General features: G+C 47.8%; 1 protein-coding gene across 4 annotated transcripts in view; it reads right to left on the reverse strand.

Annotated features, from left to right (window-relative positions):
* Nucleotides 1-25,787, reverse strand: part of PPFIBP2 (PPFIA binding protein 2) — a 385,547-nt gene that overhangs the window by 63,056 nt on the left and 296,704 nt on the right. For all 4 annotated transcript variants that reach the window (XM_049713952.1, XM_049713954.1, XM_049713953.1 and 1 more), the window contains one exon: nt 3,584-3,676. In XM_049713952.1, coding sequence (XP_049569909.1) covers nt 3,584-3,676 — 93 coding nt within the window. The remainder of the gene's footprint in view (nt 1-3,583; nt 3,677-25,787) is intronic.

Here is a 25,787-nt window from a genome sequence, read left to right on the forward strand (position 1 = left end):
AAGCGCAATCCAAACTTCTGTGCAGAGTAGCCAATGACCTTACCCCTCTCATCAGGGTGTGAGGACAGCTCACCTATCAGGCGAGGGTTCTGAAGCAATTAAGGAATGTGGGACGTAAAGGGCATGTATTAGCACTGACAAAACTTGGCTGCAGGAAGGTTTTTGTGCTTCACAGGCCAAAACATGACTAAGTCATAAATATACACAAGCCACGCTGCATATACAGTGGCAGGAAAACAGTCGTCTTTCTGAAGAACATCGAGACTATCTCTTGGAATTGTTAGCAAATAAAAATCCATTTACGATAAATCATTTAAATTATACCCTAAATACAGACTGAGAAGATTTTCAAAGCCTCTATCAGCAAACAGCCTTTGCCTTATTATTATTAATCCTTTTCCGTATTGCTATTAAATAATTATTATTAAAAGGTGCCTCAGAGCAGGAAGAGGAAGAAAGCATGAGTGACCTCCCCCCCAAAAGAAAGAAATCAAGGACTGGTAAACTGAGATCCTTTATAGCCTTTTGGTTTCTAACCAATGGTTGACTCATCACCATTTACATATAGATGATCATAAATTATTTCTCAGTCTGTAAAGGAATGATAGCTGGAGCATGAGTTAATGTGAATTCACTTATGCATGCTTAAATAAAGTTATGAATTATAAAGCTCCCTTTTACAGAGGCACTAATCTTAATGAATATGGCTGCTTTAAGCTTTCCATTTTTATGTTCCTAAGTGATTAATGAATTATTGAAACATACTCCTGGAGCTGATGCATGGTGTGCTAACATTTCAATTATAATCCAAAAATGGGCGTCTTATCCTCGCTGCCTAACATGATCAGCCGTCCTGGCCTTTTCAACTACTAACTCTAATCTCAAAAGAGTAGGATGCCAGGGGTGGCCTTTGCTGTCTGGGTTCCAGAGTTTGTTGGGAATGTGTCATGGTTAATCTTACTGGGATGATTAACACTTAGAGAGTCTGCACCACGCCTTGAGGCCATGGGCTGGCGATACCCAGCGGAATAGGTACCCAGACCCCAGACGAATAATGTGTCGTCTTAGGTACCAAGAGGAATAACGTCGTCTCCGGCATTCTATAGCTCATAGCCCAGCTGCTCTTAAGACTCGAGATACACCGGGTTATGGGGTCCTTATGAACGTGAATACTCAGTCTAGGTTATGAACGTAGAGGTGTAGAAAATTGGGAGAAAATGTATAAAGGTTCTAAATGTGACCTTTATTCAAGAAAAAATATTTTCTGAGCCCCTACCACATGCTAGGCATAATTTTAAAAACCGAGGAGATACAGAAGTGGGGGAAAAAGAAAAAGATGAAAATCCTTGCATCAAGAAGTCACATTCTAATGAAGAAATACAAGATTTTGGTCTTATTTATTGTTTAATCCTGAAAACAGTATTTTGCCCGGTGTGATTTCCCTTGTTCTTCCACAAGTAAACCCAGGAGAACATTCTGGGCCAAGGGCTCCAGTGAATTCGGTCTGGCTGAGCTGTCTTGTGAATTAATCAAGTAAATGGCTCCCCCACTCTGAGGGTCTGTCTAACCTGCTCCGTGGAGCCTCTAGAGACAGCAGTGAGCACGTAAGAGCAGCTCTGAGAGTCTGTCCACAAGCTCCTGGAGGGACAGAAACCATTAGGATCCACTTCTGACTTTACTGATAAGCAGCTCCCCAGTTGTGCTAGAATCATTAAGGATTATTCAAGAATTCAGAATTTTTAAAATATCAGAGAGATTATCACACAGGAATTCTTTATTAAATTGTCACCCTCTAAATAGAAACGTCTCATTTCAGTCATGAAGGTTCCGGGTTCATTCGTCTGTAGCTTGATACTGTTTGTGGCAAAATTCTAAACTGGACGCTCTTCCATCAGTTGTGTCATAGGGATGGAGGTTCCAATTACACATCCCGCAAAGTGTCTGCACTGTAACGTGCTATATAACCTGGCCCCTGCTACCTCTCAGTAGGCAGTTCCCAGGCTTCTCAGGGTCACCAGCTCCAACCACACAGCCCCTTCCTGTTCTTCCCACACGCCAAGCACATGCCTACCTCAAGGTGCTCGCTGGACCAGCCACCTCCTCTGCCTGGCACGTGCTTCTCCCAGTCTCTATGGGGCTCCCTCCCAGGTCCTTAAGTCTCCTCCTATCGGGGAGGTCTTCCCTGACCACACAGTCCTATCCTGCTTTATTTTTTTCCATAGCATTTATCATCACTGGAAACATTTTGTGAATTGGTTTATCATACGAGTACACGCGCACACGCACGCACACACACACACACTCACACGAATGGAAGCTTGAGAACGGGGACTTAGTCTATTTTCTTCACTGCTACAACCTCAGCACCTAAAACCAGTATCCATTGAGTTGTGGGCATGCAAATAGTTTTTAATGAACAAATCAATGAAGTGAAGAAAAAAAAACCTAGGATGCAAAATTGTGTAATTGTATATTTGGTCTGAGCTTAATTTTTTAAAATAGGGGCAGGACAGAAAAAAAGAAAAGGACTGGAAGAAAGGGCCAACATGTTAAATTCTTTTTGACTTTCCAAAGTTTCTAAAATAATCAGATATTATACCTACATTCATAAAATGAAGTTCCAAAGTTTCTAAAATAATCAGATATTATACCTACATTCATAAAATGAAGAGAAATGAATAAAAGAAATAAGGTAAAACAGAAGGAAAAAAGCCAAACATACTGCAGCCTCTTAACTCTAGTGCTAACTCTAGTGCTCTAAGCTAAGGCCCATAGTCTAGGGAGGGTCCCAGAACCCTCCCTGCCCCCTTGCTTCCATCCCACTTACCAGTCTTAATCACCACCCTTCAAGATTTCTAAGGAGCTGGGATTAGGATATTAGTCTTATTATTCTCTAAATTGTCAATCACAGTGTCTGAGGCATACCAGACCTTGAGGCTTGGTTCATGTGTTTGAGAACTAACACAGCAAAGAGCTCCTACCTCAGCAAAAAGCATCCCACGAGAAAGATCAGCTTTTCAGAATGCAATGCAAGTTTTCAGACCTGAAACTACGTCTTTGACTCTTTGTCTCTGAAAAGTTTTGGAGTTCCCTTCTTCAAAGTAAGAGAGTCATCAAAGGCTTATTAACCCACGTTAACAGCTCCAGGGGGTTTGGCCTCAAAGTGATCAGTCTCGATCCAGCTCCGGATGAACTGGGCCTGATCCTGTTAGCATCCACCCTGGGGCTTTGTAAGAGGCTTTGCTGTATTAGTGACATGAGGACACATCTCCTTTGCAAGACTTCTGGAAGACAGGGCCCCATTAATCAGCCTGGCCACAGAGCTTCCAGTGTATAGATGCAGATACTCTTGTAGTCCGTGATAAATAAATGAATCCATTCACAGCCCCCAAAAGCCAAGGCCAGAGTTAAACTGTGCCCCCAGTTACTTTCTCCTTTGTTTCAGGAAAAGTCTTTTGAAAAACATACACTTTGGGAGCAGGAAACATCCAACAGAGAAAACCCTTTGGACTTCCCTCCTACTTAAGGCAGCTACAGAGCTGGAGGTAACAGAATAAGCTGGTTCCCACCAAAAAGGACCCACCTGTAATATGAGGGACTCCTTATCTCCTTCTAGACGTGCTAAGCGTTCCTGGTACGTTTCATTACTAGCAGCACTGTGGTGATTTACCTGGGACTAAAGGGAAGAGGAAAAAAAACACACACTTAAAAGGCTGGAAAAACATCTTACCAACTTCCAAATGAAGTATGCAATTGGTGAGGTCAGTTTCGCTCATTATCTATGCAAAACCACCCACCTAAACAGGAAACCACAGGATTTCAAAACTACTACAAGGAGGACCAGATCAGATAACACTGATAGGCATGCCATAAAAGGTGGCAAAAACCACCCCCTGGGTGACCTCACCTTTGGCTAGAAAGGCCTTGGTGGAACTCCAGACCCGGCGGTGCTTGGCGTGACTGGGCGTGTTGGGTCTGGTTTAGCTGGAGGCACAGCCGGCCAGAAGCACCAGTAGCAATAAGGGTCTACTCTTTGAGACCAGGGAGCTGGTACCATGCACTGAGGAACTATATGGGAACAACTCCTAGCACAGATCTTGTCTCCTGACTCTCACGCCAAAGTTCTCCAGAGCCGAGGCACACCTCACGGCGTAGAGGCCCATCCTGAACATCGCAGGGAGCCTGGAGGATGAGGGATGCCAAACGGAAGGCCCTTCATCTACTCGCACATCCCTTTCAGAAGTGGCCGATCGCACCCCTCAATAAGGGCTCTGGCAGCCAGCGTGGCACGTGGAGTTGCTGCAGTGTTAGAGCTGAGAGGAATAAGCTAAGATGAAACGCCTTGAGAAGAACCCAAATGACAGCCAGAGGGATCTCAAGGGCCAAGCAGAGGGAAAACACAGGAAATACCAAGTAGTCAGAAACCATGGAAAACAGAGGAAAGGGAGATTTGAGATGGCAGTCGAGAGGCAAAGCTATAAAATGCCCTGAGCTAGAGACAGGAGCTGCAGTCACTTCCTGGGTGTGTCTGCCCTGGCTGTAGGCAGGGAGGAGGGAGGTAGCTGCTAATGGAACTGAACTGGCCCAGTGCTATGACTACACCCTTCTTCCACGAGGAATTTAAGGGCCCAAACCAGAGGCGCACAGTAGGCCATCCAGGGGCTCAGCGGTCTGAAAAAGCAGATCTTATTGCTAAACGGGGAAATGACACTCCTTGACACCTGGGCTGGTCCAGAGGAGTCAATGCTCCAATGTTCGTAAGGCAGGTATCCTATATCCCAAAGGAAAGTCACGATTGTAAAAGGAGAATGTCAGAGAGGAGACCAGGCACAGAGAAGGGCCCAGAGGTGGTCCCCTTCTCCCGAGCCCATTTCGCCACATTCCAACCTTCAGAATGGGCTTTCCAACCACACCCCACCTGCCCCATTAGGAAAAGATACCTCCTGCCTTCCCTCGTCCCATCTCTTCCCCAGTGCACTGCCTAGGTGAGGGCAGGTGGCAGAGCCAGGCCTGGTTCCAAAAAGAAACAGGGAGCAAGAAATCTGCATTCCAGCCGTGGAGCGTCACCTGTGAGGGAAGCACTGGCTGTCTGTTGATGGTGCAGCGGGAGGGTGAGCCCAGGGGCCACTTCCCAGGGCAGCTGTGCCAGGCACAGGCCAGACGGACAGGGCACCCCTGCCATTCCCCTGCCTTTTCGTCTAGCCCCTCTCCAGTCTGCATCTTGTTCAGTGTTAGGGAAGCTCTTTCATACCATAAACAAAGGGCCTTAGCAATCACTAATGGCTTCTTTGTGTTGATGGTGGTTTATTATTGTTCCATTAATTAATATTCCAGTCATCACACGGTCAAACACTGACTAGTATCCAAAGATATAATTAGAACCTACATTTCTCAGAGCCTAACAAGAAAAGAAAGGAAATAGCTCTTAAGCAGGTCAATTGCTTCTCTGTCCAAGAACTCACATGATGGTGACTTTCAGAGGAGAGAGACTGAGAACAGAAAGGACCCAGGCACCCAAGTGAAGCTGTGTGGATCCAGCGCCAGTGCCAAAGTCAGCACATGCACAGGGCCACCCACCACTGGCAGCTGGTACTTCTCCAGCAGGAAGCGAAGGGAAGGCTCCTTCCACAAGACTCCGGCCAGCTACCGCACCACCTGGGCCTCAGTCAAATGGAGGGCAGTGTGTTCGTACGATAAAAGACCTACCCACGCAATCACCCAGAGAGGCAGCTAGTTGACCAAAAAAAAAAAAGAGGAAGGAAGGAAGTTGATATCGTAAGTTCAGTTAACTTACGTGCCATAGAGTCTATAATACATGCTAGAAGTAGATTAAAATAAAAACTGAATCTACTCTAGCAGCCAATGGAAAAAGGGAAGCACAGCTGAGTTAAAAGATGCACAGATCAGTATGACAAAGTCAAGCTAACTGCCTAGGAGAAGCACAGCTCTTCCTAAGGAAGGGAGAACCATCCCTTGTTTCCACAGAGAGACTGTGTAGTGGGATAAACAACATTCGGGACGATATCCTCACAGTAAACAGAGCCCAGCAGAACTCACTGCCTTCCTGTGATGTTCTCAAAATAGGTCAAAGGTTAGTGGATAACGTGGGCCAAAAACCAAAGCAATTCTATGGAGACCAATACAATGTGGTCCAAGTACCGTGCTCTAGACACAAAGTGGGCACTTAGGCAGCGCTCACCATGTGCCAAGCGCTGTCGAGAGCACTTTACGTATATTAATTCATTTAATCCTTCCCACAACTCTGCTAGATAGGTACTATTTTTATTCTATTTTTATACTTAAAGGAACTGAGACACAAAGTATACGAACAAGGCACAAATGGATTATTTGCCCAAGTTACCATGTACGAAACCAGTAAGCTCTCTGTTACAGCTTGAGGAACAGATCAGTATAAATTTTGTTTTATACATTGTGATTGTATGAAAGTTCACTTAAAATAAGGTGTAAAAATGCTGTCCGAACCTAAACACCCATTAATAGAGGAGTGGATAAACTGTGGCTCACCCATATTATGGACAATTTGTAGCATTTTAACATGAGGCGGATTTTTATGAACCATCATAGAAACACAAGACATATTGGATAGTGAAAGCAGCAAGATCCAGGGAATCACGCGGTGTGACACTAGAGAACAGTACCATCCAGCTCCGCAAGCACTGATGTATCTATGAAGGTAAATAGATCCAGTGTCTGGAAGGCTACGGAACAACCCTCAACAGTGCTCTCTTCTGGGGAAGTTTCTGGGCTACGAAAAGTTGGGAGTGGGAGGTTTGGTCAAGAGGGGCTTTAACTATAATATTTGAGCTTCTTATAAAAATATGTTTGTGCTTCCCTGGTGGCACAGTGGTTGAGAGTCCACCTGCCGATGCAGGGGATGTGGGTTTGTGCCCCAGTCCTGGAAGATCCCACATGCCGCGGAGCGGCTGGGCCCGTGAGCCATGGTCGCTGAGCCTGCGTGTCTGGAGCCTGTGCTCCGCAATGGGAGAGGCCACAGCAGTGAGAGGCCCGCGTACGGCAAAAAAAAAAAAAAAAAAAAAAAAAAAAAAGTTTATTTACTTGAGTAATTAAAATATATTTTAAAATCTAGAAGCACCGTTTGAGTAGTTAGAACAGTTCTTGGTGCTTTTTTCCTCCCCTAACAGACTTGAGGGGCACATCCTTCCCCAGCAGTCACACTGGCCCATGTGGCAGTGCTGCATGTGGCAGAAAAGTGCCTCCCTTGACCCAAATCACCATTGTAGACGAGCAGGGCATCTTCCTCTCATACAGTTGGCCAAAATCACTGCTGTTCTCTAGCAAGCTTTTGAAAGGTATTAAACAAAAGTGAGATGGAAACAATGTCCCAGAAAGAAGTCTGCCACATCGTTATCCCTTGCTTTTGGTGAGGTTCAGAGTCCTGTGTTTTCACATTCTACAGAAGATGGACAGCTCTCAAGAAAACTGCACTCAAGCCTTAGCTGGGCACAGACCAGGATAAAACACACCTCTGCTTGAAGAACCTGGAAAGCAACTGAGAACAGGGCCAAGAAGAACATCTTGTTGAATGCCAACATTTATTAGCCAAAGGTGAGGATTTGAGTTTTGAGTGAATAAACGCATACTCCTTATTCCAGTAATTGGGCAACAGGTTCAGTCACTTTTGGGCATCATTCTTGGATTATAAAATGGCTGTATCATCAGGGCATAAAAGGCCAGAAGGTTATGATTGATAAACATGTTTAAAAAGACAGAGTCAGGACACAGCTCTGTTTTGCCTGACTTTCAGAAGAGCTTGCTTTCTCACAGGCTACACCTGCTTCCTTAATTCTAACAGTGGAATTGTAGTAGAAGTCTGGGATCAATACTGAGATCATCAACTGGGTCCCTGAGTAATTCCAGGTTTGGGAGTCTCTGAAAAGTCTTGTCCGTATTCTTTATTAGGTAACTTGGTGATAGAGCAGTTGCCCAGCTCTCCATGCATAAAGTCAGATGGAGAGAACCATGCCAGCATTCCACCGAGGAGGAGAAAGTCACACCGAATTCCGAAGGAAGCTACGTGCTAAGTTTCGATTCCTCCCCGCTCTGGGATGGCAAGTGATCTCAAGGAGAGTTCTATACTGTTCTACCCTGTTAAGGATGCTCAACCCATTGATAAATATAAATTAAAAAGAGGTCATTTTTACTCAACTAATGATGTTAAGCCCCTAGGCTAGACCTGTACAATGGACTTCTGATGTACTAAGGTGTGATATACATACATTTGATCAAATTTTTCTCTTCTGTTTTGATGGTTATTTCTACAAATGTGACAGAGGGAAAAATGAATCTTCTCATCCAAACTTTCCATCGTCAAAGCTATGCCTGAAACTATAATTCACGTTAGTTACCTGATATAATATTGCGTGGGACCAAGAGATATTGTGAAGGCCAGGGGTCTGCGTACCCTATGGAGGTGAAATGGCAACTACAGACTGACATTTCCATGTCCTCTTGCAGCGCTTATTGAAGAACGCCACAGTGAAACATATTCCCTCTCTCTTATATCACAGAACTAAATCAGCACGGGGAGTTCTTTGTGTGTGTATATTGTCAATAACTCAGAAACTTTAGCCAAGACTACTGAAGTTAAACCCCCTTTGCTTCTATCAAAATTTTACCCTCAAGAGGCTGGACAAAGTCTTGAATAAAGGAATCCATCTTCTAAAACCCAGATCTCTTGGAGGCAAATATAAAACACAGCTCAGAAACGTCACATCAAGGTCTTCCCCAGATGCTCAAGATAACTATTAGAGAAATGCAAATCAAAACTACAATGAGGTACCACCTCACACTGGTCAGAATGACCATCTGCAAAAGTCCACAAATAATAAATGCTAGAGAGGCTGTGGAGAAAAAGGAACCCACCTATACTGTTGGTGGGAATATAAATTGCTGCAGCCACTATGGAAAACAGTATGGAGGTTCCTTAACAAATTAAAAATAGGGACCTCCCTGGTGGCGCAGTAGTTAAGAATCCGCCTGCCAATGCAGGGGACACGGGTTCAAGCCCTGGTCTGGGAAGATCCCACATGCCGTGGAGCAACTAAGTCCGTGTGCCACAACTACTGAGCCTGTGAGCCACAACTACTGAAGCCCACATGCTGCAACTACTGAAGCCCGTGTGCCTAGAGCCCATGCTCTGCAACAAAGAGAAGCCACTGCAACGAGAAGCCCGTGCACTGCAACGAAGAGTAGGCCCTGCTCGCAGCAACTAGAGAAAGCCTGCATGCAGCAACAAAGACCCAACGCAGCCAAAAATAAATAAAAATAAATTTAAAATACCCTTCTTTAAAAAAAACACAAAAAACTAAAAATAGAGTTACCACATGATCCAGCAATCCCACTCCTGGGCATATATCCAGAGAAAACTCTGATTCAAAAATATACATGCACACCAATGTTCATAGAAGCACTATTTACAATAGCCAAGACATGGAAACAACCTAAATGTCCATAGATAAAGAAGATGTGGTGTATATATACAATGGTATATTACTCGGCCATTAAAAAAAAGAATGAAATAATGCCATTTGCAGCAACACGGATAGACCTAGAGATTATTATACTAAGTGAAGTAAGTCAGACAGAGAAAGACAAATATCATATGATGTCACTTACATGTGAATCTAAAATATGATAAAAACGAACTTATTCACAAAACAGAAACAGACTCACAGACATAGAAAACAAACTTATGGTTACCGAAGGGGAAAGGGGGTATGGGGGAGGGATAAATTAGAAGTTGGGGGACTTCCCTGGTGGTGCGGTGGTTAAGAATCCGCCTGCCAATGCAGGGGACACGGGTTCGAGCCCTGGTCCGGGAAGATCCCACATGTTGTGGAGCAACAAAGCCCGTGCGCCACAACTACTGAGCCCACATGCCACAACTAATGAAGCCCACGTGCCTAGAGCCTGTGCTCCGCAACAAGAGAAGCCACCGCAATGAGAAGCTTGCACACGGCAACAAAGAGTAGCCCCCGCTCGCCGCAACTAGAGAAAGCCCGCGTGCAGCAACGAAGACCCAAAGCAGCCAAAAATAATTAAAAAAAAAAAGAAGTTGGGTATTAACATATACACAGTACTGTATATAAAATAAACAACAAGGTCCTACTGTATAGCACAGGGAACTATGTTCAACATCTTGTAATAACCTATAATGGAAAAGAATCTGAAAAAGAATATGTGTCTATATCTATATAACTGAATCACTTCGCTATACAACAGAAACTAACACAACATTATAAATCAACTATACTGCAACTAAAAAAAAAAAAGGTCTTCCCCAGGCCTTGGGGGTGACGTTGCTGAGAGTCCCCTGGAACAGAGACAACACAGCACCTTGACTCTTACAGACTGTGGCCCTCTTTCTAGAAGACCCAAAATACTGTTGATACTGAGACTGGGCAGGCCTAATATACAGCTCCAGCTATCAACAGCCTACAGTGGGGCTATCTTCTAAGCCATCTCTAAATGGAAGAGAGAGGCTTCAGGATGATGTAGCAGCTGTGCAGGCTGACCCACGGTTGGGGGTCATGGAGTTGACCATGACAGTTAATCAGACTCAGTGATTAGGAGAGAAGTGGGAGGATGGAGGAAGGACCGTGTGGGTCCAGGAAGCACAGGACTGACCACCGAGATTCCAGTATGGACAGAATCTCTATATAAAGGGCATTTGGGGCTACACAAAGACACTAGACTAATCTGAGTCCTGCCTCCACCTCTTCCACGGGTCAGTGAATAAGGAGTTTACTCTTGGTTAAGTTCCTCACGCACCACGAGCTGAATGCTAGCAGGCGCAAGAAATAAAATAGGTTTTCCATATCTTGGGGGACATTGCATTTTTATCAGGGATGTGATTATCAGAGGATATTTAAGGTTCCCCCCCCACACACATAGGCAAAACCCTTATCATTAGCTGCAAAAAACCCAGACTAGTCAATTTCCCTCTCGCTCAGAGAAAGGAACAGGCTGGGGTCATTACCTTTGCTATAACTACGTGGCACGAGTGAGGGCTGCCATCTCCTTAGAGATATTCTCACCCCTTCCAACCTCCTGATGCAAAGCTTAGATGGTTGGAATCTTTCCTCTGCATTTTTAAACTTGGGAACAGAAAATGGTAGTAGTTGTGCTACAAGGTTCAAAGGTTGTCAGTGGACATGTCTTCTTCCAGGTGGAGGAAGTTGGTTTGCAGCAGGAGTAAGCTATGAAGCCAACACACATGAAAGCCAAGAGAGAGAGACTGACTGGTGGCATTCTCACCCCTGGTTCATGCTGTCCAAAGGCAATGATACATCCCTGCCCTTCCTGTTGGTCCCCTCTTGGCCTACACTGGTTCAAACTGAGTTTCTGTTACTTGCAACCAAAAGTCCTGGCTAATGCATTTGTCTCAAATGGTGATCAGTCAATTGACTGAAATTTACTCCTCTGGAAACAGATTTACAAGACAGCATTCCTGCTATTTGGATATAGTACTGAATTACAAAGGGATTCTACCTACCATTGCTTGATTTGCTTGAACTGGTAAATTTAAAGACAGAATTGTCAGTTCTGAGCCAACTATAGTTAAAACCAAGATTATCATCAAGGGCTAATAGGGATCTACTTTGTGGCACAGGGTGTGTCTGTGTGGGATGCATGCGGATAAAAAAGGAACCCATTCTCCTTTGTGTGTGAAATGGATGACTTTCTATCCACCACCTGTTGGCCTCCATTCTTATTTCCCAAGCAGAACAAGAAGGTTAATTCAGGGAATGATACAAGATGCAACAGGCCCATGGCATCAACTGGGTGTTTGTGTGTGGCGGGGAGAGATGAAATAAACAAAAATTGGTTAAAACACAACAAGAAATAAACAGGAAGCTAAAGATATAAGGGTGGATGGGAAATGAATAAATGAAGGGCTCTAAGAACATAGAAACACCTAACAACTGTTTAAGAAGCTACGTTGAAAGAATTAACACGTACTGTATAGCTGTACAAATGCCAGGTCTGAGAGCTGCAGCTTCCCTGTTCCCACCCTTTGCTCAGCTGGATTTCAAGGCAGGGGATCCCTGGGGACTTTGTTGGGGGCTTCCATATTCATGTACAGAATTCCGGCAGCCTTCTCCTCTACAAGGTAGGACCTCCTGCGCAGAATGACGGCTGGGAACGATTAAGAGGTGAGGCTGCACTGGCCATGCACAAGCTCAAGTAGGTCACCTCATCTCAAGCTTCCCATCCTTTCAATAGAGGAGATCATACCTCACAGAATGACACAGATGATCAGTTAGGTCATTAAAAACAAAGACGTGTGGGAATAAAAGTGCAGAAAGCTCTTTAGAGCAGGATGCTCTAATATTTCCTCCATGTAATATAAACAGTTTTTGAATGATCGTGGAAACACGGAACTCATTGAAATGGCTTTGTTTAAACTAAAAGACCAAAATGCAGTTAAGACACAGCTCTTCCCTTGCACCGACAGCTTTAATGAACTCATTCTTTTTGTGCAAAACAAAAGAAGGCAACATTTCTCATTAGGACACCTATGAAGTATCTAAAGATCTGAACAAACAACCCAAAGGAACAATAACCAAAATACTTTCGGGCTGGAAAGAAAAAAGTGCCTAAGGGACAACACAGAACCCATTGTTAGCTAAGAGCCCTGGAATCATGCCTGCGGTGCACAGCTTCGAACCTGTTCACTTTCCATCGTCTCTGAAAAGATGCCCATGTTTGGAGTTGCATCTACAGGAACACAGTTTATAATGAGCACAGTGAAAATTTCAATAGCTAATAATGACTAATCATAAACACTTGCATTTTTCTTTCTGTTCCAATCTGAAAGTCAGGTCAAATTTAGGTTAAACATGAGCTTTCCAGCTGAGCTGTGCCCGCGCCCCCAGCAGCCCCCTCAGAGCCATCACCCTCTGACTCTAGTGGCTGGTCAGCTTCCACGATGCTTGCTCGCTCTTGGCCTGGTCCTTCCACTGTAGCTTGGCAAAGGGACGGCCATATTAGGTCTCCGCAGAGTTCTGGAGGGGGTGCTTGGTGGCTCGGATGGGGGCCGTGCAGAATCCCCAGGAGTCTGACTCCTTCACAGCCTGGCTGGCCTCTGCTGGCCTCTGCGTGCCCCCCAGGTGTGCTCTGGTACACTCTCGGGGATGCTGGGTGAGGGCAATGTCCCACGGGACCTGCTGACAGCATGGCACTACACTGAACACGGGGAAAGAGCTGGTTCCAGAACAAACACGTGGTGTGGAGGAGAGGTCGCGTGGCGGTGTCATTCGGTATGCGAGCACGGAGTGTGGGAAAAGCCTAAGGAAGTCAGCTCCCCGTCAAGGGGATCATATCAAATCCAGAAAACCCACCTCAAGAGCGCCATGGCTGCCAAGCACAGGGGAGATGTCAAAGTCACTAAGGCTATACTTCAAGCTCAGGACCACCACTCACACAACAAGCTTTTGAGAAACTTGGAAAATGTCGACCTTAAAAAATAAGGACCAAAAAAATAAAAAAAGTGGATCATAGACGCTACAATTTCTATTACATGGCTCAGGTTACCCATCACCAAAGGAATCAAGCAGAATGAATGCAAGCAGGTGCTTGTAAAAAGGAAAACTCCTCCTAGATGTTTTGGTTAAGGAATTTAAGGCCTTTCTGGCAGTTATTATAAAACCACTTTTTCCCAACAAGGAATAGCCAAGCCCATCCACTACCTCTGGCACAGAGTTAAAGACGTTTCTTCAAAATGCAGCGTGAGTAGAGTACAGTCAGGTCCTTAGCTACCAGGAGCCCAACAAGAGAGAGATCCTATCCTGACCTTGACCTCCTTATGCCCTCCACCTCTCTTACTTGCAATTATATATAAGGGGAGGCTAAGTGTCACTGGTCACCATCAGGGACGAGCAAAGCAAATTTCATGAATAGCAAATTAAATAGCTTGGTCAACCAATGTTCACGTAATTATGCTTCATTCAGTTATCTATTCCTGAACACCTACTAGGTGCCACTCCCTGTGCTAGGCAGTCCCTGCCTTGAAAGAGCTCTGTAGTCTTACACTGAGACGTGATAAGTACTGTAATATAGTTTAGTTTTGTTTTTTTTACATCTTTATTGGAGTATAATTGCTTTACAATGGTGTGTTAGTTTCTGCTTTATAACAAAGTGAATCAGTTATACATGTACGTATGTTCCCATGTCTCTTCCCTCTTGCGTCTCCCTCCCTCCTATCCCACCCCTCCAGGCGGTCACCGAGCTGATCTCCCTGTGCTATGCGGCTGCTTCCCACTAGCTATCTATTTTACGTTTGGTAGTGTATATATGTCCATGCCTCTCTCTCGCTTTGTCACAGCTCACCCCTCCCCAACCCCATATCCTCAAGTCCATTCTCCAGTAGGTCTGTGTCTCCACTCCTGTCTTACCCCTAGGTTCTTCATGACATTTTTTTCTTAAATTCCATACATATTTGTTAGCATACAGTATTTGTCTTTCTCTTTCTGACTTACTTCACTCTGTATGACAGACTCTAGGTCCATCCACCTCATTACAAATAGCTCAGTTTCGTTTCTTTTTATGGCTGAGTAATAGAGTTAGTTGTGTGTAAGCCAGCAGCAGTGGCATAGGGGAGGGACGAATCGATTATGCCTTCAAGGGAGAGGAGAGGCTTTACAGTGGAGACCCCACTTGAAAGATTAAGTCTTGAAAGCTATGAAGGAATTCCCCAAGAATAGAGAACAGCATCTTTGGAAAGAGTCCTCCTGATACAGATAGGCTATCCATGAAGCCACGATCGCCACCCTTCAGATATTCTGGTTTCCCAGAACTAACACAGAAAACAAAGAATATCTTGACAGTCTATCTATAAGCTTTCTAACCAAGGGGCTGGTGTGATGCACATGAAGGCTCCTAACTGATCCTGGGAAGCAGGATTTGGAGGTGAGAGAAATGCACTGGATTCACCAAGATCTTGTTCCAAGATCATAGCCTTGCATAAGCTTAGTCCTTGCTGAATTCTCTTGATCAGGTGGCTGGATGCGTAAGGAACCTACAGCACTTGACTGTAGGAGAAGTGGTATTTACAAGTGTGCTAGTATCTTGTGAAGGGAGCATATTAAAGCCAAGAGCAGAGGAAAAACAGGAGGCTCTTTGAGTGGTGCTCTTTCCTCATCTTGCCAACTCCAAGAGACACACCGACTCATGATTCTTAAAAATACCTGTCGGAGACAGAGGGGCAGCATCAGGTGCCAGAGTTGGGGATGGGGGAGCAACTGTGACTGTTTCAGCTCACCTGGAGGCATTAGAAGTAAACGGCCTGATGCATCTTGGCTCCTGAGATAGAAGGTCCAGGCATTTCATCAAATAGCATAAGAGAAAGATCCATGTTTGGTAGTGTATATATGTCCATGCCTCTCTCTCGCTTTGTCACAGCTCACACCTCCCCATCCCCATATCCTCAAGTCCATTCTCCAGTAGGTCTGTGTCTCCACTCCTGTCTTACCCCTAGGTTCTTCATGACATTTTTTTCTTAAATTCCATATATATATTTGTTAGCATACAGTATTTGTCTTTGTCAGAAAGATTTGTCAGAAAGATTTGTCTTTGTCAGAAAGATTTGTCAGAAAGATCCGTAAGAGAAAATGTGGGATTAGGTAAGGGCCAAAGAGAGGAGCTGGTCCTTTGGTCACAAGAATTTCATTAAACCTACAAGATGCCCAAATGGGAATGAATTCCAGGGAAAATGGATGGGAAACGTTGCTTGGGAAGTAGAGGCAATAAGAACATTATAGAAGGACTTCGAAAGCTTTCTTAGGGACAAAGCCAATGTGAAGTGGGTTTGGGAGTGACCAGGAAGGAGTAGAGATGTTTTTAGCCTGCTCTTGATTTCAAAATTCCTGATGGTGAAAGGAGGGTAAGTTCTATAAGGCAACATGGAGAGACAAAGTACATAGTCAGAGACAGTTTTGTTTTTCTCTAAGAATCAAGGAGAAGCGTTTTCTGCCAAGGACATGGGACAAGGAGGCAGGGCAGAGTAAAGAGAAGAAACAATCAGAGAACACCAGGACGTGGAATAGAACTGGATCAGGAGGACAGGATACTGGGATAGCCTTGGTGGAGAGAAGGGACTCCTGACCCATGAAACCAAAGGAAGTTGAAAAATGATGGCTGTGGGGACTTCCCTGGGGGCGCAGTGGATAAGAATCCTCCTGCCAATGCAGGGGACATGGGTTCGAGCCCTGGTCTGGGAAGATCCCACATGCCACGGAGCAACTAAGCCTGTGCGCCACAACTACTGAGCCTGTGCTCTAGAGCCCATGAGCCACAACTACTGAGCCCGCGTGCCACAACTACTGAAGCCCACGTGCCTAGAGCCTGTGCTCCGCAACAAAAGAAGCCACCTCAATGAGAAACCCACGCACCGCAGCAAAGAGTAGCCCCCGCTCGCAGCAACTAGAGAAAGCCCACATGCAGCAATGAAGACTTAAAGCAGCCAAAAATAAATTTATATAAAAAAAATACGCTTTTCATATTCCTTTTAAAAAAAGAAAAATGATGGCTGTGAACACTGTTACCTTTTGTGGTGGTGGGGAGGGAAGATGAGAAGTTCATCTATGTGTGGCTAATTTTTTTCAATGAAGTAGGTGGTGACATCAGTTGAGAGGGGAGTTCAAGGTTGGGGACAAATGGAAAAGTGTGAAAGAGCTGATACAGGGATGGGGGAGGGAAGAATGCAGGGATGAGTCAAGGGACACCCCCGCCCCCAAGTGCCGATGCCAGTTCATGGAACTACCAATGGCTGTGCTGCTCTGGAGCGCCCGCCCAAGCTATTCAGCAAATGACCCTGGTATGATGCCCCTTTGCTAAACCCTGCTGGGAAAGAGGCGTGAGGGCCTCTCCAAATAGCTGGCAGACAGGAGTCACAGATGGCAAAATTCTAGCTCCTAAATTATGCTGGGGAGTATGATGGGTGGACATTTTGGGTGCATTGGCTAAAGATGGGATGTACCCTTAAGAAAATGGGGACAGCTAGAACCCTTGAGTAACCATACCCACTATCATCCTCCTCCTGGTCTTGAAAAATCTCTCTGCCCAGAATCAAGTTTGGGCGCATGGCTCTAGAGTAACCAGAGGCTGTCCGTTTGTACCGAGGTCATCGTCACCATAACATCTATGAAGCATTTTCTAAGCACTTTACATATACTGAATTATTTATCCATATTTTACAATCAAGAAAATTGAGCCCCAGGGAGAGTAAATCAATTGTCCAAGGTCACACAGAGCTGAGATATGAACCCAAGGAGTTGGATACAGGATCCGCGTTCTTAGCCAGTGGGAACAGCTTTCACAGAAGCTGCTGCCTATTTCAAGTTTAACTGCACTCTGACTTGAGTACAAGGCAAGTCAATGTCTGGGGCCAGGATGTCTCTGCAGCTCTCCTGGCCCAAGTGGCCAGGCTACTGGATCAACCGTTTGAGCACCAGATGACACAGAATAAGTCTCACATTAGCAGTTTGAGTTCATCCCATACTGTGTACTACAGAACCCAAGCCAATTGCATGGGGGAGCCATGATGATTCCGTTTTTTTTCTTAGGGGCTGGGGGTGGGGTGGACGGGGTTGTGACTTCGGTTTGGAGTTTGGCTCCGACACAGAGTCCTAGAAGCCAGCAGCAGTGTGAAGATGCTGACAGTGCTGGGATTTCTGTTCCTGGGAAAATAAACTCCTGCTCAGAGGGCAGCGGGTGGACTCCACAGACCCTGCTTTGTTGCTATTTTGAGAGGCTCTTTCAGGACTATGTGGGTTGGAGCCACTGATCTCAAAGCAGGGCAGGTGTGAGCTGTTTGAGAGTCAGTCAGGAACCAAAGAGCTGAGGGGCGGAGACCCTCTGGACGCTTGTGGTAGATTACCTTGTCCCAGGGATCTGGCTGTCGGGGAAGGCACTGGAGGACCAGCCCTGGTCAGCCTTCTCTCAGCAGACCCTGGGGCCTCTGGCTACTTATGGTGGGCCAGGTCCCAGCTGTCTCCTGCCGATCTTTGCTTTGAGACCTTGACCTGGAATGTGGAAAGGGGCCTAAGCTGAAGGAATGATGGCCTAAGATGCACTCCTAGGAGAGAAGCAAACTGGTCCCATCTGTTCCTCTTTCAATATCCTCCTTCCTGGTAATGGCCAAGAGCAGTTAACTTTTATGGAATGTTCCTTACGTGCATGGTTCTCTGCTAAGCGTTTAACATACATTATCTTACTTGATCCTCATAAAACCTGTATGTGGCCGGCACTATTACCTTATTTTATAGATGAAGAAATCCAGGATTTGAGATAATATGCCTACGATCACATAGCTAGTACGTGTGGCAAAGCCAAGAGCCCAACCCAGGCTTTACTTCAAACTGCATTTTCTTAGCTAAAACAGTACGCAGTAGCCCGTCCTCCAAAGGCCATGAGACAATGTCTCTTTTCTCACCAAATGCTTCTCCTCTAGCTTTGGGCCTTCTTAGCCATAGGCATCTCCCCTTACTGTCCCAAAATTCAAAGGCTGTCTTGCTCCAAGGCATTGACCTCTTGGACTGGTCCAAGGGCAAGGGTTCCCAGCCTACCAGGTCACACCTCATCCAGGCACCTCTTCTCCTGGAACCACCCCATGTGTGGGAACATGAAAGAAACAGCATGTTTCCACCTTCAAAAACCTGAGCTAAGAGAAACCTGCTCTCCAAGCCACCCCAGCCTGAGGAAGCACGTGGGAAGGGGGTGGGTGAGCCAGGCAGATGGAAAGTGCTGGGCACCCAGGCTGGAGTCCACTGCATGCAATACAGGGAGGAGGTCAGCAAAGGACTGATGGAAAAGGAGAGCCCGGATGGAGTCAGATGAAGTGGGTGGGAATTAGGAGGAGGACGTGGAGGTAGAAGCTCAGAAAAGGCAGGGACTACACGTGGGAGCTCGTCAGAGATAAAGAGATGAAATTAAAACAAATATAAATAGATATAAATGATGAAACTAAAAAGGTAAGTTGAGGCCAGGTTAAAAAAATGTCTTAGGGCTTCCCTGGTGGCGCAGTGGTTGAGAGTCCGCCTGCCGATGCAGGGGATGCGGGTTCGTGCCCCGGTCCATGAAGATCCCACGTGCCGCGGGGCGGCTGGGCCCGTGAGCCATGGCTGCTGAGCCTGCGTGTCCGGAGCCTGTGCTCCGCAACGGGAGAGGCCACGACAGTGAGAGGCCCGCGTACCGCAAAAAAAAAAAAAAAAAAAAAAAAGTCTTAAAAGCCAAGCAGGCAGAAAAGCCTCGGCTTTCTCGTCCAGACTAAGGGCAAATCCTGGGGCTTACGACCAGGGTCAAAGGATGAAAAGGGATTTTTATTTATTTATTTACTTGTGGTACGCGGGCCTCTCAGTGTTGTGGCCTCTCCCGTTGCGGAGCACAGGCTCCAGACGCGCAGGCTCAGCGGCCATGGCTCAATGGCCCAGTCGCTCTGCAGCATGTGGGATCTTCCCCGACCGGGGCACGAACCCGTGTCCCCTGCATCAGCAGGCGGACTCTCAACCACTGTACCACCAGGGAAGCCCGGAATTTTTTTTTTTAAAGGGGATTTTAAAAAGAAGAGTCTGGCAGTTGTGTTTCAGGTAGAGAATAGGAAAGATACTGATTATACTGCCTATGACATATCCAATACTTTGTGTGTGTGTGTTTTTTTTTAATGCTCCTTAAAAGTAGAAGAAAAATGTTTTGCTATGAGTCTTTCCCAGGGGGTTTGAAGTCTCCTCACTTAGAGCTTCGCCCAGACTTCCAACCATGCAAAAGAGTCAGAGCTCACAGCCTGGGTCTCAGGACTGAAAGAACCTCCTTACATTGCCTCGCATGCAGAATTAATTCCTCCACAGACAGAACTTCTGCACAAGGTACAAAGGTACAACCTCTGTCCCAGCAGCTGGGACATGGCACCTACAATCCCAGGCACATCGCGGCTGTTAAGACCTCCTGGTTAAAAAGCTTCAGTTGGATACAAGAAAATAAAGAGTAAGTGATGGGAAGTGCACTTCTCACCTATTTCCTCCAAAACCTTTTCAATGAGGCTTTTTCATTTCTTAAAACAATGGATGAGAACCTTTACCAAAATGTCTGGTCACCTCAGCATGCTCTCTGGCAACTGCAATGCCCCCATCCCAAAGCTGGGATGGGGCTGAGCACAAACAGGATTTCTGCTGGGTTCCAAACCCATAATTTTCTACCTACTTGGCCATAGAAATGAGGAAAGAGAACTGGACTGGGAGACAGAGAGCAGGGTTCAAGATCAGGCTGCACCACTTATAGCCATAACACTAATAGCCATGAGGTTCCTAGCCTTTCCTCGGCTTTTTTTCTTTTTTTTTTTTTTTTTTTGCGGTACGTGGGCCTCTCACTGCTGTGGCCTTTCCCGTTGCGGAGCACAGGCTCCGGACGCGCAGGCTCAGTGGCCATGGCTCACGGGCCCAGCCGCTCTGCGGCATGTGGGATCTTCCCGGACCGGGGCACGAACCCGTGTCCCCTGCATCGGCAGGCGGACTCTCAACCACTGCGCCACCAGGGAAGCCCTCCTCTTGGGCTTTTTTAAATGAGGGGTTTGTACTAGTTGATCCCAACAAGCCCTCGAGCTCTCTAATTTGGTTCATTTGCCTCACTTTTCGTGACACAGCTTACCATTCACCATATCACAGCTAGAGTAATTTTCATAAAATACAAATTAGATCCCCCAACGTATCTCATGCCACTTCCCTACTACAAGTCTCCCATTATACAAACGACGTCACCCACAACCCTTACTGTGGACTTCCGTGTCTGTGTGATCCGGAACCCACCCCTAGCTCCTAACCATCACCGCGCTCAGACGTGTTCTTCACCCCATTTTCCACCTGACTCACTCCTACTTCTTCAGTTTTCAATGAAGTGTTACTTCCTCAAAGAGGGCCCCTGACTACTCCTCCTCAATCAGTAACAGCCCTTGATGATGGCTACCAACAGTTCCCCTTCTTGGCTGTATTTATCAACTTGTAAATTTCAGGCTTATTTCCTGGGACTATTTAACTGGCATCTCCCAAGTGGTAGATGGGAGATCCACAAGAGCAGAGACTGGTTCTACTTTGTGCTCACCACTGGACACCCAGTACCCAGAACTTGATAAATATTTGCAGAGTGAGAAGTGCAGAGGGCACACGCCAAAGCAGGCCCAGGGTTGGGGCGCTGGGGTCGGGGACCTTCTGAGCCGGACACTTCCTGTCCCTCCTGTTCTACAGTTACAAGGTCAGGTCTCTTATCTGTCAGCTGCTTTTGCCCTTCCTCCCTCTGAAAACATTCAGCCTCAGTGTGAAAATAGATGGATACCCATCCTTGCAGTTCAAAGATGGTGACAGAAGAGTGAGCCTGGGTTCTGTGAGTGCAGACGCTACTCCAGCCCCCAGCACTCACCCCACACTCTCACGTTCAACCCCTACAGAGTCGGCAGGAACGACTTGCAACGCCAGCCCTTGGCCTCTGAGAAACACGCAGAAGAGGACTTCCGAGAGCCTCCCCCCGCAACGCAGCAGCTCTTTTGGCTGACAGCACACTGACTAATCTCCACACCAGATGACTTCCGAGCAGAGAAGAAGCCCAGCAACTTCTGAACCCAGTGCGTTTGAAAGGCAGCGGCCTCTCCGCATCCTCACACCAGAAGTGCTGGGCACCTTCTTCTGGTCACGGTGTCTGCAGCTTCCAACCGTTCACGTGCTCAAGTTAAAATAACGAACTCTCCTCACTTCATTCTTGCCTTTCTGCACAGAGGCTCATTCACTAGAATGTCAGAGGAGAAACAAAGACAGCTGACTGTTTTCTCCCCTAGTGTCTATAATTAGATTCTCATGGAGAACTTGGCCACGACAGGGCTTCACTGGACAAACACCTCCCCCCTCCACACACACACGCGCGCGCGCGCGCGCGCGCGCGCGCGCGCGCGCGCACACACACACACACACACACACACAGTGTCTCTCCCCTCACTCATCTCCACAGAGACCCAGACAAAGCAGCCAGTCACTTACCCTCTTCAGCCACGCGAAATGCTTGTAAACATCAATGTCCCTATCCATGCTGGGTACCCATGTCAGCAGTTAGATTCCTTGGTTGAAAAAGCCCTTTTTCTGGCCAGAGACCAAATTCTCTCCTCTTCCTTGCTTCTGCCCCCTCCCCCTCAGGAACGTCAGGCTGTGTTCAAATTTCCCCAAGTCCCCTGGCCTGCGTCCGGCAGCCTTTCCCTAAACAGTTTCAGAGACACAGTGGCTCAGACCAGACCGTGCTCCTCCTGTATCCACCTCCCACCCCCCCGGACACACACAGGCACCAGCTCAGGGACACAGAGCTTGCAGAGCAGGGGAACCTAGCAGAAGGGTGGCGGGGGGGAGACAGACTTGGCCAGGAATTGTAAACACACACACACACACACACACACACACACACACACACGGGAACATTCTTTTCGGTGATAATACCAGAGCCTGCCAGAGGGAAGTAGTCCTGAAGAAAATTCCTCGTCTGGCTTCCCCCTTCTGGAGTGGCTGGAACTCATTAGGGAGAGACCCCGGTTTCCTGTCTCAGCTCCACTCTGCATTTACCCACAGGCTCCCAGCTGCTCTCAGTTTATTTGGGACTGGGGAGAGACTAAAAATAAGCGCTGCTCTTGGAGGAACTGCTGGTTCCCACACACAGCCTGACTCCCACCCAGCAGCCCACGCCTACCCCTCTTCCTCCAGGCTGGTGTCGGGCTGTGCCCTGAGGGAAGCCAGTCGTTTCCAAATAAGAACAAATTCAGAAGCAGCTCCAGTCTGGGTTCTTGGCCCTGCTGGGGGTTTGCCGTCCTGGGCACTGGGGGCGCCGTCCGGTGCTGCAGCCTGGGAGACCTCTGCTGCCAGCCGTCACCACAGGGCTCCCCAGGGCCGCATTCTGCACGGGAACAGACGGGGCAGAGCTTCTGTCAAGCGCCCGCCTCGCTGGCTGTCCCCAGCCCAGACTAGCTGCTTCACAAGCCAGGTGAGGCCACCTCACGTGTGTCCGTGAGATCTAGGGAGCACTCTGGGTGGGAGCCTCGGGAAGGCAGCAGGCTGAGGAGATGGGGAGCTGCATCTGCCTTCTTCCTGGCAGGTCACATGCTGGCTTGCCAGGGTGGTCTGTCCAGCATTCCCCACAGGCTGCCCCCCACTTCCTCACATTCCCGCCTCCTCTGAGAGCTCCCCTAAAAACAGCTTTTCTCCCTTGCCCAGCCCTCAACGTGTGGCCCTCGGCTCTGACTGGTTATGAAAGCAGTCTTTGATGTGGGTGCAATGGGAACTGTGGTTACACGCAAGGGCTCTGAGCTCTGCTGCCCGAAATGACTTGCAGACACACATCTTGTGACTGCGTGGGCCTTCCCGGCGCCCTTGGGGGTCACCAGGGGGTTTCCTGGAGCTCCCACCTGAAGAGAGGGCTCTGCTGGGTGTTGGCATGCTGCTCAGCAAGGCATCTACGCTGTCCATAGCCCAGAAGCAGGGCCCGAGGACAAGGCAGAAAACACACAGTCCCCGGCAGGCTGGCCCAGCCCACACAGAACACAGAGGCGGCAGGAGGAGGGCTGTGGCCAGCAGCTGGCACGAGGGGAGGAGTAAATTCCTGGAGACACACCCAGATCAGAGGCCAGAAAGGAAAAGCAGGCTCAGCTGCCCATGCCCTGAGCTCTAGAGCCTTCTTCTGGTCTCTGGCCCAGTTCCAGAGTGCAGCCCGGGCCTCACCCGCCAAGGTTCCCTGCCCAGAACTAGGATAGGATGCGTTAGTCAAGGTCTCTAAGGCTGCAGGGGTGGGTAGGCCATTTTACTTTTTTCTGTCTAAAAACCTGGGAAAGTCCAATGAAGAATTCATTTGGTCAACACACATCTGCCCAGCATCCAAGGCAACTGAAACCAACTTCTCGCCCTGGGTAAAGAACCTCCACACGGTACGTGATAAAGGTGTTCCTGGGGCTCTGGGGAGGAAGAGGCAAGACAGCTGATCTGGGGGCTGTATGGGGAGAGGTCTGCCCACCCTTGGCGGGGGGATTAGTGTCCGCTGGTAGGTTCTGGTGTGAGAGGAGGAAAGAGAGGGGACCAGGCGGCAACATGGCTGCCTCTCAGCCTCGCTGACTCCGACCTGCCTCTGGGGAAGCTGGCTTCCCGGCACCGCCCCCCCCCCCCCCCCCGCCCGTGTCACCACCTGCCCTGCGGCACTGAACCACACCTGTTTACACGTCTGACCACTTCACCAGACGGGAGCACATGTGTGAGCCCTGATTCACAGCTCTGATCTCCACGCCTAGCACGATTCCTAGCACACCGTAAGAACCTGAACGTTCTCCGCGTGAAAGAGTGAGGCTCAAATGGTGAGACTGGAAAGATAAACCTGAAACTATGTGGAGAAAACGAGTTTCCCCAGGGTAAAGATGCTCGACTCAGAGAAGACAAGACAGAGCCAGCTTCATCTATTAGCTCAACTCCTGTGTGATGAACGGGGGTGGGGAGCGAGGAGGGGAGAAAGGCAAAGGAGGGAAGGAGGGAGGGAGGGAGGGAGGGAGGGAATGGAGACAAGCTGCAGCTAAATTCTTGACATATTTTTACCATATCCTCAAGTAGCAATTCTTACCTCAGGCTTTTTTTTTCCTGAAACCCCTAAGTATACTGCACTTCAACTCAGAATCCACGAGATAGCACTCCAAAGGCCTAGAAGCAAAGCCATGGCTGCAGCCCCTCACTCCGAAGGCCATCCCAGCCGGGGGCTCCTCACCGCGGGCCACAGACGGGCTTCGGAGGGTCAGACAGGCCCTTGAGTACGTTCATGAAATGTATAGAAAGCACTATTTCTCTGAAATAGTTTTCCTCAGGTCATCAAAATGATCCATGACTCCCAAAAGATGGAAAGCCTGGATTTTATCTGGTCTAAGTAGTTACTCAGAAAGATTTAGGCTGCCCTTATTAAGGCAGGATGGGGGCGGTCCCACTTCTATAGCACCACCCTGGGAGGTAGAGAGACTCTCGGGGACTCCCTGGATCCATCACTAAAGAGAGACGTTTTCAGGAACCACATAGTATACATCAATAGGAGTCATGACAGTGACCCTGGGGCCCTCGGAGCCTTCCCCAAAGCAACTCGCATCGACCAGACTCAACTCACTACCGTCTGGAACACGAGGCAGCCAGCTGACGGCAAAGGGCAGGCAACTGAGCATTTGGGGAGCAAAAGCACAGAGGCTAGAGTGGCCAGGGGAACTCATATAGACTGCCCTCCTCCTTATCCCTGGGTCCAGGAGGGGAACCCAAGAAAGTCGCTTATCTGGCCGGAATCCCATGTATTCGTGGGAATGACTGGGGATGGAGTTCCTGAGATTCTCCTCCTCCTGCCAGTGGCCAGGAGTCAGCAGCATCTAACTGGGCACAACTGTGGACCGAGAAGGGGTCACGTGCTATTCCGCTGACCTCTCACTGGCATCCTGAGCTCCAGTGCAGCACTGAGCCTTGGCCTCTGGGCCACGGTGACAGGTGTCAGGACGGACCTAGTAAGTCAGACGGGCTTGTGCTCTTCAACAGGTGCGCTGCACTGTGGGCCTGCCTCTTGGAAGAGGAAGGGGAGGAGAGGGAAGAGCTAGCCTGAGGTCACTGCTCCTCGGGGCTGGCAAGTAAGTCCTGCTTGTGAAACAGGCATCCTGGCCACCGCAGCCCAGGTCCCCAGGGTGTCCAAGCACGAAGACCCACCTCCAAAACGAGTTAGCAGAA

This window comes from Orcinus orca, chromosome 8 (assembly GCF_937001465.1).
Source record: "Orcinus orca chromosome 8, mOrcOrc1.1, whole genome shotgun sequence".
NCBI classification, from domain to species: Eukaryota; Metazoa; Chordata; class Mammalia; order Artiodactyla; family Delphinidae; genus Orcinus; species Orcinus orca.